Raw genomic sequence first — 19,262 nt, 5'->3', positions numbered from 1 at the left:
CTGATTGAACTGCCATGCTAAGCTTGTTTTCCAGCATCAGGAGAGGCAAACTGCTCAGGGCATTTTCCTAGAAATGTGAGAACTGTTTGTTTATGTTCAAGTACTACTCAGATTCTTAAGCAGGGTCTGGGGGGTGGGGATAGTGTGACCAAAGTATTTGTGCTGTAGATAATGGCAAGTTATGGCATTTTGTGTATAATAATTAGATGAGATAAATCAAATTCACAACAGATGTTACATGTGCAAATGCTTGTTTGCTGAAGCTTTAATTTCATTTCTGACACTAGAGTTGACACTTGTCCCTTCCTTTTAGAAGGATGTTTACATTAGCCAGCCACAGTCAGTCCTCATTATTTGTTTGTTTATCCATTTATTTATTTTGGCTTTTATTTCTGCTATTCTTGGGACTTATTCTTGGCTCTGTACTCAGAGATGAGTCCTAGCAGGGCTTGAGGATCATATTTGGGGCTAGGGATTGAACCCAACTCGGGTTCAAGGCCTTACTTAAGGCCTATCTCTTAAGGTTCTATCTAACCTACTAATGGTTCTATCTCTTTGATCCAGACTATATGATTTTTTGCTCATTGTTTAAAACCTATGTCCAGTGTTCCTGATTACATGAACTGTCCTTCCTTCCCACAGTACCAGAAATCATCACAGGAGACATGGAATCGGCCATGGCAGTGGACCTGAACCCGTGGGTAGAATACGAATTCCGAGTTGTGGCCACCAATCCCATTGGTACAGGCGACCCCAGCACTCCTTCCCGCATGATTCGTACAAATGAAGCAGGTAAGTTCAAGAGTCCATGCTGTCAGCTGTGCCTTCCATCATGTTGAAAGACAGTTAACTACAACTGCCAGCCTTAGTGTGGTTTTTTCCTATTTCATATACTTAAACATTATAAAATCATTTTTTAAAATATTCACCTCATTTTTGTTTCCAGACATTTTCCTTATTTCCCCCAATAGTGGATGGATGCTTTGATTTCCTTGTCCCCTTGTCCCCATCTTCAAGTTTCTAGTAAATGAAAGCAGTGTCTTGCTCCAATGATGTGGTTATTGGGTTTCACAAATCCCTACAGCTCAGAAGACATTAGGCAGTCACTAGAATGCACTTTCTTAGCCTCTGTCTGCCCCTCACCCTCTGATCCAGGACAGGTAACACTGCAAAGGCCAGTAGAGAATCCCTTTCTTGAAGTCCTTATGTCAATAGAAACCTTAGAAATGAAGGATTGCCTTCCTTTCAATTAATAAATTACCTCTGATCAGAATGTATTAGTATTATTTAAGGGTGAAGATTAAGATACCTTGTCAATAAATAATGAAAAATACTTCATAGATATTTCATTGCTTTGAACAGTCTTATTAATATTATTTATCTTTTTGTTTTCATAAAGTGGTATATTAAAAATATATTCTGTAAATAGAATGATATCAATTGCATGTGGTATTTAGAATAACTTCATAAGCAAATATAATAGTCAACATGAGATTTATCAAGAACACTTTAGACCTCAGAGTACAGTGAGAAGAAGGAAAGATATTGAGTGAAGGAAGGATAAAAACAAATACAAAAGGACAGGGACAGGGGCCAAAGAGTCTCAAGTACATTGGTGGGGTTAAGGACAGAACTTAATATTTGAGCCAGAGTCAACAATAGTGAAATCATGAGACCCAAATTTTAACAACCAAAATTAGAAGTGAGTCGAATGGGATGGGGCATGGTAGCATAGTATGCACTCTCGGAATATTGGTGGAGAGAGGTTAACACTGGTGGTGTCAACTATGAACAGCTATAAACAACTTTGTCATTCAAAAAAGTTTAAATAAAATAAAAATTTTTATAAAAAGTATTCTGGACTGGAGGGTTGGTATGGGGCTTAAATTAAAGTGCATGTCTTACACTCAGCCAACCCTGGTTTAATCTACGCAGTGCAAATGATCCCCCAAAACCTCTAGAAGTGATTCCTAAGCACAGAGCAATAAACAGGCCATTAACACTGCTGAGTGTGGCCCAGAAACAAAACAGAACAAGGGTCAGACAGAGGAAAATCCACATTTTCTGATGTTGAATTGGTCCCTGCAGTTGATTTTACTGCCACTTCACTTCAATCCGGTGCATTTTAGATTGGACATTAATTGCCTGCTTGGGTCTTCACGCATTTATCAATGCAGCCCTGCATTTCCTTTGTCCAGGTGTTCACCAATTACAAAAGGAGCAGGTTAGTGGCTCTGCACTTTATGTGCCCACCAGGCAGACGCTGAAATGGTGCCAAGTGTAGTCCTACACGCACGTCTTTTCTGAAAAGCGCTGCCTCACTTTGCCTGTTGTTAATTGTTTTTAAACAAAAGCAAAGATTACCCCCTAATTCAAAGACTATAAATATTCATTTTGAAAATAATCCATTTGCGATGAATAATCCTTTTCAACTTTTTCTAGTATTAATTGCCTTGTGCTATTAGAAAAGCATTTTACCCAACACATTTTTCCTTTTCAAGCAAAATTGTAGTCTGAATATTTTTTTAAAACCTCTCTTTATCGATGTCTATAGCTCTTCAAGCAGGGAGTGCCTGTCTCCATTCTCTCTTGACTTACTAAAGTAAGCTCCAGGCTTACTTTAATCCATTAAAATCTAATGGCAGAGAGGATACAGCTTGAAAAATGCATGAAACACTCTTCTTTAAAAGCAAATGGGGGAGGGGCCCGAGCGATAGCACTGCAGGTAAGGCCTTTGCTTTGCAAGCAGCTGACCAGAGTTCAACCCTTGGCATCCTCTATGGTCCCCCATGCACTGTCAGTAATGATTCCTGAGTGCAGATCGAGGAGTAACACCTGAGAACCTCCAGGTGTGGCCCCCAAACAAAACAAAATAAAACAACAACAAAAAAAAAGATAAATGGAGGTAGGCAATATTGCTTATGCTTTGGTACCTTCTAAGGTTAGAGCATCTATGGGGTCAAAGCAATAAGATAGCAGGGAGGACACTTGCTTTGAAAGCAGCCAATCAGGTTCAATTCCCAGCATCCCATATAATCCCCTGAGCACCACCATGAGCCAAGAGTTATCCCTGAGCACAGAACTAGAACCAGGAGTAACCTCTAAACAAACTCAAAACAAAACAAAACAAAACAAAACAAAATAAAACAAAACAGGACTAGAGCATCTCATGATTTTTTTTTTGTGTGTGGTTTTTGGGTCACACCCGGCAGTGCTCAGGGGTTATTCCTGGCTTCACGCTCAGAAATTGCTCCTGGCAGGCACGGGGGACCATATGGGATGCCGGGATTCGAACTGATGACCTCCTGCATGAAAGGCAAACACCTTACCTCCATGCTATCTCTCCGGCCCCGCATCTCATGATTTTGAAGCTAGTACTGAGGCATGTGTCTGTCTTGTAGAGCAGCACAGTTAACAAGGAACATCAGTTAACATTTGTCTGGGTTTTGTTTGTTTGTTTTTGTTTTGTTTGTTTATTTTTGTGTTTTTGTTATTTTTTCTTCCTTTTTTCCTCTCTTCTCTTAAGTTGATATTTATAACTTCTAGATGGACTCCTCCCAGTTTTTTGTTTGTTTGATATTTGTCCCCTTTATATTTTTTCTCTTTTTTCCCTCTAAACATTACCACATAACTTGAATCATCTTGTTCTGCCTCATAAATTTGGGGGGGAAATAATGGATGGTACCAAGACCAAACAGGCATATGAACACTGAGTAGAAATAAAAAAAAATGTTCAGACTTAAACATCAAATCCAAAGCCAACGACAACAGAATCAATACCCAATCTACAACAAGCTAGAACAGAGGGGGCCATTTATTCTAGCAGCCGGGGAGTGGGTAAAGGCACGGGATATGCGATGCACTCTGGGAACAGGGGTGGAAGGAGGACAGCACTGGTGGTGGGAATGTCCCTAATTCAATGTCACTATGTACCTAAAATATTACTGTGAAAGATGTAATTCACTTCAGTCAAAATAAAAAAATTTTTTTTGAAGAAATGAACACTGAAACAGTATCTCTAGGAATGGGATATTGCAGTGAAGGCATCTGTCCTGGGTTCTATCCCTGATATCTGCTGTAGTACTCCCAAGTCCATCTTGAGCAATCCCTGAGCACTGCCAGGTGTGGACCAAGAAACAAAAATTAAAATAATTATATTTCCTACAGCATTCTATATTTCAATGCAGTTTTAGTCACTAGCTCTTTTGCCATATACAAAAGAAAGTGAATTTGTCTTTCAATTTCCTCTAAAGTATATTATGATCTCAAAAGGAAACTTTTGAATTTTTCATTAAAACTCTTTAATGGTAATTAAATATAAGATCAATTAGTCAATCTAATTTTGAGCCACACACACACTCAGGATTATCTTACAAAATTATCTTACAAAATTTAGGTAGATGATAGGTATACTCACATATGGATACAAAAATATAATTTTTACTTTGGAAATGTGTGGCTGGCTGTCTTAATGCCATATATAAACTTGGGCTGATATAATAGAAAAGCTTTGTCTATTATTTAAGAGGTTGACACTCAAAAGAAGGAAATTACAATTTTGGAAAAGAATTCCAAGTATACACTGTGGTAGATAGAATATATATTTATGTGTGTATATATAGATATAAAGTTAAAATAGATATTCTTGTAATAGAATTTCAATATTCTGAAGCTATATATTTAGGACAGTAGTTGTTTAAAGATGAAGAGTTCACCATGTAACCTAATTTAGGGAGGGTTCTGCGGTAGAGCATTTCTAGTCTTATCAAAGTTTTTAGTAGAAAGCTTATTCTTTTTCCTTTCTTGGTTTCAGATCATGATGAACCATTTGCATATAACATTTATGTAATTAGGGGCCAGAGCAGTGGTGTAAGTGTAAGGCGTCTGCCTTGCTTGTGCTAGCCTAGGACGGACCCCAGTTTGATCCTCCAGCATCTCATATGGTCCCCCAAGCTAGAAGTGATTTCTGAGCATATAGCCAGGAGTAACCCCTGAGCGTCCCCAGGTGTGGCCCAAAAACAAAAACAAACTACGTAATTGAATATATGAAACATAATATACATTTATAGTCTATCTAAAGCTTCTTCCAACCTGTTAAGTAAGAATTGAAGGGTGTTTACCTTGCATATGGCTGACCTGGGTTTGATCCCTGGCATCCCATATGGTCCCTGAGTCTGCCAGAAGTAATTTCTGGGTGCAGAGCAAGAAATAAGCCCTGAACATTACCAGGTGTGTCCCCAGCTCCCTGAGCAAGCCCACAAGGTTTATGTGAGCCTCCCAGCACTCACCCTCCCTTCAGAGCATCCCTGTGCAGAAATCCTGGATGACAGTGCTATGGGGTCATTGCAGAAGTGCAGGAAAGTTGTCTTTCTATTTCTTGGCTATTCTGTGCCCTTCTCTGGCCAGCCCTGCTTGACATCTGACGTGACTTTTCTTGTGTTCGAGAAAGATTCATGAACTTCTTACTGTAACTTACTCCACTGTATCTTATTCTTCTACTTCTAAATGGATCCTGCAGTGTTTATCTGGATATATTCACATTCTTGCCCCTGATAATTACTTCGGAAATTGCACTGAGTTCAAAAGTTATGGAAAGAGCATGATAAGATACTACTGTAATCTAAGATGGGGCTGAATTCATTTTCTCTTGGGGTATGTGGATTGCCTTGAAAATGGCATTTACTGGGGCTTTGAAGGTCAGACCAAATAGGATTCAGACAGAATTATTTATAGGGGGCAATTAGAAAACCTACAGTTATCGGGCATTGCTGTGTGCAGAGAAAAATACATGGCTCTAGGGCTTTTATAGGGCTCTCAAGTCCACAGTCCTAAGAAAATGTTATATATAAAATATAAAGCATTCAGCTGAAATAATTGAGAAAATGTAAAAGAAAATACTATTAAATGAACATTATAGCTCTCTTCAACCCAATGAGTAATTTAATTATATTAAATAAAAGAAATGGCTCCCAATAACATTAAGAGAAGACAAAAATTATGGTAAGCAACAGACCTCTACGGCCAAATCTCAATCGTTAGAGAAAAAAAAGAAGATAACAGCATGGCTCATATAACAAGACAGTATTTTTTAATCATAAAACCACTTTGTCCCAGGCAAGTCTTTGCTACAATATACATCTGAGAATTAGGTCTTCAGCTTCAGAAGCACTTTGTAAGCAGGGAGGGGAATTTTAATTGCTGCTTTCTAAAAGACACTGGTTAATTGTTCAACGTGTGCTTTAAGATAAGTAACAAAATGATGGAAGATGTGAGCATGAAAGAGAAAAGGCTGATGAGGGGATTATTCACCCAGGAGACATTTGCATTAGATTTCTCCTTTTCCCATAATACCCTGCAGAGTCATAGATCATGAGCTCTGAAAATGTGCCCATCATTAATCCCTGAAGTTAGGAGTACTGGAGCCAGTGCAATCCCACAGTGGGAATGACACTTGCTTTATTCGTGGCCAGCTGAGATTTGGGGACCACATAGAGTCTCTTGAGCCCTTCCATGACTGATCCCTGAGCACAGAGCCAGGATTAAGTTGAGTACGGTCAGACATGGCCCCAAAACAATGACAAAGAAATACTTGTTACTCCCACTATACTGATGAGTTTTGAAAGCTGTCAAAGTCTCTCCCAGGAGGCAAGTTTCAGAACTAGGGTTGTAGCTTTATCTGTCTTCTAAGATGGCACACACACCCTCCATTTTTCATGTCCATTTCCATGCACTCCCCCTTGTTAACTAGCCTTCTCTTCTCCCTCATTTTCCCACACATTAGCACATCTCCGGGATTATCCTCCTGTCCTCTTTTCTCTCCTTATAAGAGTCTGCAGAATTCTAGAGTCTGACATGAGATGAACAAACAAACTGGAGATTTGTCTCTTGTGTTCCTGGAGGAGAGGGTCCATAAATCAGAGATCTCTCACATTCCATACAAATACCATCAAAATCTCCTTTTCAACATAAAAAAAATGGTACATTGCCTAGATTTCCAAATTAAGACAAACTGAATCAAAAAGGAAGAGGCCCCATGGCACTTTTGACAGAACAATCAAACATTGTTGTTATTCAGATTCCCAAAAGGCTGTTCTTGCCCCAGATCATATTCACTCATTATAGACTTAGAGTTCTATCATGAAAAACTTGGCCACTTTTTCTCTTTCAAATCTTAGTAGATAATAATATAAGGAGATACTTCTAACATGTAGAGACACTGATCATTTTAAAAATTACTTTAGAATACAAATGACTGTTATTATCTCTATTAGATATGACACAGAGATTAAGAAAAGTTTTTAGCCAACAGCTACAATGGTAGAATGGGATTGAAGCCCAGATCTTTCTTGCTTCCACCAGCTCCTCTTTATCATTTATATAGACTGCCTTCCATATGCTAATAACAACAAGGCATTGTTTCAGCTCTGTCAGAAACACTCCTAGTATTTTTGGGCAACTCTAAGCTTAACTTTTTATATAAAGTGAATTGAGATGATAGTTAATTGAAATATTGTATGTCATGTTCTTTACGTAGAAAAAAATTGATCAAAACAATTACCTCTTGATCCCCACCCCTAATTCATATAAATGGCCCCTTTCTCTTTCCATTCTTCTGCACCTTTCTTCCCAAAAACAAGTCACAGAATTCTCTTTAAGCTCCTAAATTGCACAACTTCTCCCAGCTCTCCAATAAAGCTCTATTATTTAATGAGCCATGCAAGTATCCACTGTAATAGATACAGAAAATTTTTCAAGAAAACAAAGAGTTTTCTAAATGATTTCACTCTGTCTTCTTTTGTGTAGTTAAATGTTAATTAAAGCATAGTGTTAATGTGATTTATTTAGTTTAAGCTACATTTAAAAAAAAAAAAAGAGTACCTAGCCCTTTGGTATGATTTCATGCAGATGGAAACTATGTAAGCTTGCTTCAATACTGGTCGCTTTGAGTATTAAAAAATATTTCTGGTGTATAGAATGAAAAAGGACAATAATCTACATTTCACTACACCAGGCACCATAATAAAACAGCTAGGCATTTTCACATTGTAAGCAAATTATTAATTGCGTTATCTGCTCATGGACGAACATTGCTCAAAATGAAATTCAGACAAATGAGAATTTAACCTGTTAACCATGCATGTAGTCTTTATCCTCTAAGCTAATAAGTGTATGACATTTATCAGAAGCTGACGGAGAGATAAAAGCTCAAAGATGCTTTATTCCAAATCAGATTTTCAAAATTACATTGAAAATGCATTTTGTTTTTAAGCAAATATGTGTTTTTTAACTCAATAAAATCATGTATTAGATGTTTGATTATAATCATTACATAATTCTATCAGGAATGATAGGATAGTTACACCAAAAAGGACCCTGAAAAACTAAGGCAGATCTTGGCATATCATAAATATGTTGTTTTATAAATATAAAGGTATAATTGAAATTAGTGGACTCTAAAGCATTGTGTGCTGAGATAATAACTCACTAACTCGAAGTGAATGACTATAGGATCAACCAATTATCACAGGCAAATGGGAGGGTAAGCCAGCTAGAAATTGAGCATCCCTTAAGAACATTGTGGTCTCAACTATTGAATACTGTGCTCATGTTCAATCTGTTATTGCTTTAAGATCCGGGGTTGGTTTGTTCGTTGGTTTGGTTTGAGTTTTATTGATATGTAACATTGACTGTTACATGTCATTTAAGTTTTCAATATAATGATTTTGTGTCCAGGTATACCTGTTTTCACTGTGCTATGCTGTATTCTTGACAAATGGAAGGTCTGGGAACCCAAACATTTCTTAGTGCCATGTTTCCCAGTAGCATGTGCTCACTTCCCTGTCACATTTTGTTAATCTTTGCCATAGTTCAGGCTTTGGATTATTATGTCTGTTCAGTGACCTATGACCAGTGATCTTTGATGGTATTATTGTAATTGTTTAGTGGTAATATGAGCCATGCCCACAGGATAACAAATTTAATAGCTCAATAAGGTGTGGAGTTCTGGATGCACCATACATTGACTGACTATAACATAAATACATTGGCTGACTACACCATAGTTGGCTGTTCTCCATTTCTCTCTCATCTTGAGAACCCTGAAACACGTGCCATTGATTGAGTCACCAGTGACTCTATGGTGATCTCAACTATGAGAGTGAAACAAAAGTTGCCCATTCCTCACTTAAAATACAAACCTAAAAAGTAATGTAGCTAAGTGGACAAGGCATATCAAAAGCTAACTTCAGTCAAAAAACTAGGTCTCTTGGTAACCATTTGATTACTATTATCCAATTTGGGAATGCAAAGAAAAATATTTTGAAGGAAATAACTCATTAATGATGAATGCAACCTTCTTATTGCTAATTCAGAGAAAGTTTGAGTGGCCTGAAAAGATCAAACCGCCCACAACATTTATTAGGCCAAAAGCCCAGTTCAGAGAAAACCCTCCATCTCTAGTTTTCTAAAAACAGAGGAGGGAAGCTACAGAAGAAAATCTAGGTGCTAACAGAGGTTAATTCTCAAGATTTATTGATGAAAACCATTTCCATTGCACCAAACTTAAGAAGCAAGTACTGGTGGTAAAGCAGCAGGTTCTAAAGATCAAGAAAAGTGAGTTATGAAGGTCACTTCAGTGAAACTAAATTTCAATATAGAGAAATTTGGAAGGAAATTTTTTACATGTGACTTTATGACTTTCATTGCTAGAATGAAGGCAACAACTGGCTTCAGTCCTTCCAAGTTCAGGTTGGCACTCTTGGTGGCTGTTAGTTAGCTGGGATCATAAGTGGAAGTCATTGCTTATTTGACTTTTGGAATACTCTAGAAGAATAAAACTAAACTTTCTTTGCTGGTGTAATGCTCTAGAAATAGAGCAATAGGGGCCGGGCGGTGGCGCTAAAGGTAAGGTGCCTGCCTTGCCTGCGCTAGCCTTGGACGGACCGCAGTTCGATCCCCCGGTGTCCCATATGGTCCCCCAAGCCAGGAGCAACTTCTGAGCACATAGCCAGGAGTAACCCCTGAGCGTTACCGGGTGTGGCCCAAAAACCAAAAAAAAAAGAAAAAGAAATAGAGCAATAAAGGCTGTGTGATAGTATGTTCACCTATAACATGATTTCTAAATATTTTATTCTCTCAGTTAAGACCCAGAAAAATATCTTATTCTTATAGTATTTTCTATTTATTTATTACTATTAAAAATTTTTATTGAGGTAGCACTGGTTTACAAGAGTGTGAACATTTTTATGTTGTAGGACAATATTCCCATATTGTGCCCAAGACCCAAGTCCCAATATGCCATCATCCTGGCCCTCTGGATCCCTTCAGCCCATTTCCTTGCCCCTTTGGTAACTTCTATCTGTCAAACAAATCTAAAGGTTTTTTATTGAAAATTTCTCTTCCCTTGCTTTGTTTATGTATCACATAAAAGTGAGATAATGCAATATTTGTCTTTCTCTTTTTGTCTTATTTTATCTGGCATGGACCTTCCAGTTCTCTCTAATCACAAAAGAGAAGATTTTATCTTGCCTTAGAACTAAGTATCCCATTGTGTAGATAGCACATTGTTATCCACTCATCTGCTTTTGGGTTGACTCCAGATCTTTACTATTGTTCATGTACTGCTGTGAATCAAAATCAAATTCTTTCCAAATGCTACTTACAGGCAGCTCACACTAGTCCCTTGCACTGCACATTGTCCCCTATATATTGCCAGGGGTGACTGACTACTGAAACATCATCAGGTGTGGACCCTAGACAAAATAAACAAAAAGACTAGTTATTGTTTACATATGTGTGCCCTTAAAACTCACAAAATCAATAGATTGATTTCAAAGAACAAAAGAAAACTGAAAGAATCTGGATCCGTTAAGCCCAATTTGATGAGAAAATGACCCCCCCCCAAAGCAACTCACATTACAAGAACGTCTTATTTTGCTTTCTTCATTTCCCAAAGTCAACATTTTCATTAACTTGTTTTTAGTTTGTCAAATAAATAAAACCTAACAGCAATCATAAATAATCTGTAGTGGATTGAGGAATAAAACTATCCAAGTTTCACATAATCCCTCAGATTTTACTCTATTGCCATCTTTTTGGTTTGCTTTGTTTTGGAGCCACAGCTGGTGATACTCAGGGCTTACTCATGTTTCTGTACTTGGATCATTCTAAGTACATAGAGGAACCATAGAGGATGATGAGGATTGCAACTGGCTTGGCATCAGACATGTCAAATGCCTTCTCCACTCCACTATCACTCTATCCAAATTATTTTACTTATTTTTATTTACTTTAAATAACAAGCATCATATAATTAACCATAAACATTTGTGTTCAGATAAGTGAGAGAAAAAATATTTAAAAAATAGAAAGAAAAAAGAGAAAGGAAGAGAATAAAGAAAATGAAGAGAAAAAGTACAGCAACAAGAAAATTAATGAAACTTATTGTATCTCTAATGAGGTCATTAAGCCATTGGCAGAAGGGTTAGTAAGCTCTTGTTGATAGCTGACCATTCTGATATTTCATTTGTTCCTGAACATTAAATGATCTCAGATCCACATTGGCATCTAAATTAGTGTGTTCCTACTAGGATGACATACATCAAACAAATGGAGATGTCGCTCAACAGCAAATGTGGCCACACAGTCCAGCCCTCTATCCAAATCTGTTAAAACTTCAAGACATGCCAGAGAGCAACCTCAAGTCTGCCCTCAGCTCTGCAAGCACCAGTTAGAGGTTCCACATCATCTTTTTACATGATGTCTAAGAGCTGCATAATAAGACAAAGACCTTGAATGCCCAGTCTTCTTGCAATATCTGTCATCATGGAAAGGGCCTCCTCAGAGAACAGGATTCTGAGTCCCTACATTTCAAGTAGTTATTTCAGTGTCACAAACAGCATAAGTGGCTCTGATAGGTCTATTTGTAGGTTACTTCTCAGTGGACAGAAAAGACTGTGAAATAGACTGTGTGCTCATTTTAGTGGTATTTTTTACTGTTGTTTTTTTTTAATGATACTAACAGAATCCTCAATAGCATATTGTCAAGAAATTAGCTCAGTCTACTGTTTGTTTGACCATGCTTGGATGATCACAATAGCCAGAACCCTGGGCCTTATCGTGGAGTGACATGTGGAATCTAATCTTTCTTCCTGCCCTTTTCACACGCAGTAAACCCAGCTCCTCTTCCTATGTGCTTTGTGCAAACCACAAGACAGTAAATGACTTTGAGCCTAGTGATATGCAACAGTGGTTTGGGGACAGGGTCTCAAGACATAAGTTGATCCTGTGCCCTAGTTATTGGGGCTGCTAGTAAGAAACTCAAGTTAATGAATGACTTGCTTGAGGTTTATACAAATGAGGACATTTCCCAATTTCTGCTCTTCAGAAAACAGAAAAATAAACATTTTTCTCACTTCTCTATGTTTTTAATATTAAGCAAAGAAGTGTCTTATAATTCTGAGATCACTGGTGAATATGTGAATACCACATAGAGGTTCCCTTTAGTGTGCTTATAAATATAAAAGAACTATGGGCAGTTCCTCTACAATTACATGAATACAAAAAGAATCATATTCATGACAAAAAGTGCTCAGGGACACAGAAGTGTAGACCCCAGGGGAAAAAGACCCTTTGTACCAGTAGGCCAATTATATTGTTATATACAGTTCTCTCCCATCTCCAAGAGTAGTTTTTCCCTTTGTAGTGGTATATAAACTCCACATCAGTTTTTTCTGGTGTATAAAATGCTGCGTGGATACAGAGCAGTAATTAATAGTCTTTCATTCTGATAGGTAATGTATGGGAGTGGATTTATTGTTTATGAGTACATCAATATCATTTAAAAACCTTCTATTGGGGCACAAAAGGCAAGGCTGAAGTGGAAAATTGCTAATGCAAGCTCATAGCCTGGAAAATAATTTCCTTTAATAGTTTTCTTCATTTAACAGTTCTTCATTTGAACATGTTCCCTTTCAACGGCAGATTTTGTGATTTGGTGCATCGAAGGGGAAATTTATTCCTTTGACGTGGCTATCCTCTTAATAGTTATTCATCTGAGAAGTCTCTGGGGGAGAAAGGGGGCTACGTGTTTTGCAGGTTGCAGGGATTCATACTTGATGGTTTTCTCCATGTCTCTTCATTTAAACAGGTTTTTATTCCTCAGACCTATGGCTAAGGCTCTTAAAACCTGAGCTTTGTGGAGGGTCTAGGGAAGCAACAATGCTAGTGCCCACCTGTGGTTTTACTTTCCAGGGACGCTGCCAGCCCTGTCCCACAAGAAAGAACCTGAACCAAAGGGAAACTCATTAGGATTAGACTAAACCATTAACAGTTGCTCTCAACTCCAGAACTTGTCATGGCTTGGGCCATTCTGCCAAGGAGCATTTGCAGTAGTTAGGGGTGCTAGTTTCCAGCTACAAAAATCCATATCAGACTTCTCCCTCCCCTGTGGGAAGCTGGGGACCACCCAACCATTTTTTTTCAATGATTCAGCATGATCACTCTGACTTCCAACTTCTCTGGGGAGTCATACAGCCTGAGAAGGGGCTCAGAGGAAGCCTAAAGTTATGGTTACTGGCCTGATTCTCAATACACTTTGTATCCACAGTGCCAAAGACGGCGCCCACCAATGTCAGCGGGAGAAGTGGGAGAAGGCATGAGCTGGTCATCGCCTGGGAGGTAAGAAGCACCATGCTCACTGTGAAGCATTGGTGCACCATACAGGTAGAGCTCGTTGCTGCATGCCTGATACCCACACTCACCTTGGCCCGAGTTCATCCTAGGTGCAGGGCAACTTTCTTGCAGGTCTGAGTGGTGTTGTCCTGTTGCATGAGCTCTCAGAACCATGTCTGTATAGCTAAAACTTGCCTTCTCCCAGTGCCCCATTCCCTTGTGCCTGATCCTTTCTGCTTTCAGAATGAAGCTGCCTGTGTCTTAATGGGACCCTGAAACCTCCAGGGAGCAACAGTCACCCTAAATTATTTACCTCTGTGCAACGAACAGTCTTATGTGGGGCTGATAGTCCTCCAGGTCCTGATGGATCATGAACCTGAGGCGCCTGGAAGTCCTTTGCTCTTGAGCAGTCTGGGGGTGGGGGTGTCCCAAAACTTTGTCCTTTCACCTCTCTTATACAGGCTTGAAGGTACAGGAGCAGCAGATGCGAGACCTGGGAACTTATTCCCTTTTTGGTTTCCAGTGACCTGATTTTTCCACCATCATCTGGAGCTCTAAGAACTGTACTTCCGAGCATGGAAACACAACAAATCTCTCTCTATGTCTCAGGAAAATGAGAAAATGGACAGAAAAATCTCCTTTCTCCAGAAGAAACTCTCCATGAGCTTATCTTGTGCCTGTGGTTCCCCTCAATCAAATTTCACATCATTTGTTCTCTCTACCAGTGTTCGCTTCTCAATACCTGCCCTTGGCTGACCAAGTCTTACCTAGCCTCACTGCTCAAAATGACCCACTGGGTCATTCTGCCAAGGAGCATTTGCAGTAGTCCCAGGCAGGCAGTGTGGACACAATGGCTCGGCCACCACAGCCCTTGCAGCAGGCTCTCAGACTCCATGCCTGGCGGATAACTCAGGTTCTCTAGTGCTGTTTCCTGTTGCCTGGCATAGAAGGAGGCAGGGACCTCCTGGGGGTACTCTCAGAAGCACTGATCCCATCCATGTGATGTCTCAGGACTTTTAATCCCCTTCTAAGGCCAACACACTGTCCAACATCAGAATTCAGGAGGAAAAACAAATGCATTCAGCAGCACTCTGAGGCTATAGGCTTTATATCTCTTCCTCCTCCCTTCAGTGTTTTCATTTCCCCCAAAATTAAAATTCAGAAGGTTAAATACATTGATTGTCTACCCTGATGTTACTCTAGGCACTGGCTGGCAACACACTACAATTGCTTTTTTCCCATAGCTCACCATAGATGCCCATCTAACAACCTCAAGTGTAAGCGATGCACATAGTATAGATGCTTCTGGAACAAACACTAGTTCCAATCTCTTCATATTACTTAGCACATAGGGAATGGGGTCTCCCATGAATGTCTCTGGGTTTTCTGTACAGCTGTCTCAGTAGATCATCCCCAGAGATTCAATTTTCCCAAACACCGCAACAGAGGTCGATTTCCCCAATGGGTTAAATTTTAGAAAGATGTCCAGGGCCCTACTGTCATACATATAAAAATATATTCCTTGTACCTAAAGTTTTCAGTATCCTTATTACCTTTGCTAAGACCAAGTGACTCTATTAAGGGTTGCTGTTGTTTTAAACTTGCAAACATTATACATTTTCAGGTTGCTGTGTTGTTATCCAGTGAAATATAAAGATTTGAGATTCTTTTTTTACTCGATTCATAATTTTGGGTCTGTGGAATGGGAAAGGAAGTAGGTTTTTTCATTGGTCGTTTTGTTGATGATTAATTGTAGTTTTCTTCTTTAGCCAGTCTCTGAAGAGTTTCAGAATGGGGAAGGTTTTGGCTACATCGTAGCCTTCAGACCAAATGGAACAAGGGGCTGGAAAGAGAAAATGGTGACATCCTCAGAAGCATCCAAGTTCATCTACCGGGATGAGAGTGTCCCTCCTCTGACGCCCTTTGAGGTGAAAGTTGGTGTTTACAACAATAAAGGGGATGGACCTTTCAGTCCAATCGTGGTCATCTGCTCAGCTGAAGGAGGTCAGTTTCGTTTGTTCCTGCTGGATATTTAAATATTTTAGTTAATGAGTGGTATATTATTGTAAATATTAAGTATATATCAAAGAGACTATTAAACACACGTATTCTACTACATGTTTCAAATAAATGTTTACCAAATCTTTTGGGGGCCAGAGCCGTGGAGCAGTGGTAGGGCATTTGTCTTGCATGCAGCTAACCTAGGACGGACCATGGTTCGAATCCCCAGCATCCCATATGGTTGCCACATGCCAGGAGCAATTTCTGAGTGCAAAGCCAGGGCGTTACCAGGTGTGGCCCAAAAACAAACAAACAAATAAAATATTTTTTCTAAAAATCCTTTTTTTGTTTGATTGATTTTGGTTTTTGGGTCACACCCAGAAGCACTCAGGGGTTACTTCTGGCTCTATGCTCAGAAATTGCTCCTGGCAGGCCTGGGGGACCATTTGGGATGCCAGCATTCGAACCACCATCCTTCTGCATGCAAAGCAAATGCCCTACCTCTATGCTATCTCTTCAAGATATCTCTTCAAGATGAATCACTTTATATATTTTGCTCTATATGTATCACTCTCTAACAATATATGGCAAGTATCTTCTCAGAATAGTAAGGTATCAGTTATGCCTAAAGTGTATTCTGTGGTCTTCGTGACTATGGAACCAATACTTTTTGATTTGAACTTTAGCTCATTTTATATGGTAACATACTACATTTAAATTTATGTGAAGTGAATTTAAAAAAATCTTTTTTACTTGGCCAATTAATATACTCATTAATACCCTCATATACTAACAGTAGGGCTGATGAAATGCTGGACTGGGTTCTGTGGAAGATTTTATATATCATTGAATCCCCATGACAGAACCTTCTAACAAGCTTTATTGCCTGTCTGTGGTAGAGAAAGCAAATTTTAAGGAGTAAGTGAAGGTAGTTGCTAGAGGTTGTTTTGCTTATAACTGAGAATTGAACATCTAGTTCAATTTTACATTTTACAGCCAGGGACTTCGACAGCCCAGCTCTGACTTCCTCAGTTTCCCTCTAGGTGGCAATGCTACATGTAAAGGCCACTTCCTAAAGGAGTCGTCTGGGTTCTTTTTCATTTTACTTGAAAAATGCAGCTTCCAAGTGAGACAAAGCATGAGCACTCTATGTCTTAAAAGTAGCTTTTCCCTCCCTCCTCACACTCTAGGCAGCATTTTGGGGGATCCTCAAGCAAAAGCCAGCCCTTCCCTTTTTCTACAAGTACCACCTGACTATTGACCTTTAAGACAGTCAATATCCATCTAAACCAATCCTTTCCTCTCTGCCCATTTGTCTGGCTTGAATAGCTCAGAGAAGAGCACACCTTTATGGTAGCAAGCATTGAGGAGGGAACAGATGAGGCCAGAGGGTCCAGAGCAGTTAGTGTGTCCTAAAAATGCAGTTTTTCATACAAACCGCCTTGCTATTTGATTGAGCTAAACTTTGAAACTCCAGAAGCAATTTTTTCTTAATCTGAGAAGGAACAGGAGCCAGAAAGCATCCATAGATGAGATACTTGCCTTACATTACACACAGCAAAGCCAGGTATAATATTCAGTCTACATGTGGTCTCCAAGTCTCACCAGGAGTAATCCTTGAGCACAGAGCTAGAGTAAGCCCTGATTATGCCATTCCCCCCCCCCCAAATATGAAGGTAACAAAAGGGAGTAACCAGAAAATAAAGAACAAGCCAAAGCCATGAACTATCCCATGGAAAGTCCTGACACAGCTAAGGGTTCTAGTGTGTTTTAGATATACATCTTGTACTTTATTACTGAGACTTTTAAATTTAATTTTTGCAGTCAAATCCAAAGTGGAGATCTAAAGCTACTTTGGATTTTCTTTTCAAGAAACAGAAGCTCAGAGAGGAGAAATAACTTGCTCAAATTCACAGCAATAAGGAATAAGAGTTGGAAGTATAGTAAAAGCACAGCTGGGATTCAAAATCAGACTGGAATAACCCCATGTCAGTGCATTTAACCACCACCCTCTACTATCCCACCAGAATTGTATAAAATAATATTTTCTATTATTCATTACACCAAACATCTATTTTGAAGTACATGCTTTATTTAAGAAGTAGATGGTTCTTGTTGTTTTAAAAATTTCTTCCACCAAGTTATCAAGCACATGGTCCCCAAGGTCACGGAGATGAAGAGAGGCATGTGAACTTGCTTTGCAGATAACAACAGTCTACACTGTTGTATGAATTTGGGTTGTACATTCCTTGTCAACCTGTGCTTTAAAATTAAATTATAGCCTCCACCATGGGGTGTCTCTTCTGTTTCCTTAAACTTGAAATGGGTTGACTTTGGAGATTTCTCTTTCAAGCTGGATAGAAAATATGCATTTTTCCTTTCCCTAGCACCAAGGTTGCTGCGGTAACATAATTCATAGTAACATTATTTATTTGGGTAGAGTGAAATATGAAAGCCGCCACGCCAGTTCCATCCTAATAGAGTCTCCCTTTGTTCTGACAGCAAACTTCAAACACAAATTTGGCACTGCTTGCTAATTACATTTTCTAATTTGGAACATCACATGCAAACCTGAGTAAGGTTAGAGCTTCATTAAATTTCCTCGAGTAGGAAAGGCCAAACACTGGAATGGAAGAGCCTTTCTCTGGAGCAGACCTAAGCTCTGGTCTGCAGATTGAATGTGTGGTCTTGGCAGTTCATTTGCCTCTCAGAGCCCAACCTGGACCCTATCTGGAGATACTGAGGCGGAAGTATAGGACACAAGCCTGGCCTATAGCTGGCTACACTTCAGTTCCTGGCAGGATCCTTGCATCAGCCCTCAAGGCACCAGCTCCAGATACCCTGAATTGGGCTTTTCCCCCCACTTTCCAAGCATGCTCCTTGCCCATGGGTCTGCAGAATTCCCTGGTCCCCAATGCGATCCCTCTCACTGCATGGTCCCCAAGAATGGCTGAGAGTGAATTCAGAGCACAGAGCTATGAGTAGCCCATAAGCCCTTTTTGGTGTGGGCTGTTGGTGTACCTAGCTAAAACCCTGAAGTTGGGTGCAAAGACCCTAAGACCCACCCATATCTGGGAGGGGTCTTGGGAACCGGATAATAGGTGTAACTACCTGCAAGACCTCCCATTCCTGGGAGGGGTCTGAACAAAGTTAGATAAGCCTGGGACGAAAGGGATTCGGCCCTTTTGTCTCTTGGCCGGCTTTTGAATCTTTGGGCCGCATGAAGCCCAAAGGGAAGATGGCTAACAGAAGATAAGATGCAGGGCTAGCAAAATAATGCTGTGCTTGAAAGGTTGACATAGGCCACACACCTGTGGTGGCTAGGGCATGAATAAAGATGATTCTTCCTGAAGCCTGCGTGTGAGTGAGTGATTTCACCTGGGCCTGGGACCCGGCCGGCTGGATGGAGTTGCAGAGCCATGTGGCCTGGGGTGGCAGAAAGGAATCCATCACCATCCATCGCCATCCAGCCCCATCGTTAATTATTTTATGCAACAGTGGGCCAAAACACAAATGATGATTAAAAAAAAATAATAGTAGTCTCATGAAAACATTGGTTCTCATGCCAAGTGAATCTGTTCTAGTTGTGT

At 39.6% G+C, this 19,262-nt stretch overlaps 1 protein-coding gene across 1 annotated transcript in view; it reads left to right on the top strand.

Annotated features, from left to right (window-relative positions):
- Positions 1–19,262, top strand: part of CNTN5 (contactin 5) — a 636,787-nt gene that overhangs the window by 582,951 nt on the left and 34,574 nt on the right. The window contains exons 17-19 of the mRNA XM_049778604.1: positions 643–792; positions 13,607–13,677; positions 15,441–15,675. Of these exons, the coding sequence (XP_049634561.1) occupies positions 643–792; positions 13,607–13,677; positions 15,441–15,675 (456 nt within the window). The remainder of the gene's footprint in view (positions 1–642; positions 793–13,606; positions 13,678–15,440; positions 15,676–19,262) is intronic.

This window comes from Suncus etruscus, chromosome 8, assembly GCF_024139225.1.
Source record: "Suncus etruscus isolate mSunEtr1 chromosome 8, mSunEtr1.pri.cur, whole genome shotgun sequence".
Taxonomy (NCBI): Eukaryota; Metazoa; Chordata; class Mammalia; order Eulipotyphla; family Soricidae; genus Suncus; species Suncus etruscus.
This window is presented reverse-complemented; position numbering and strand designations above follow the sequence as displayed.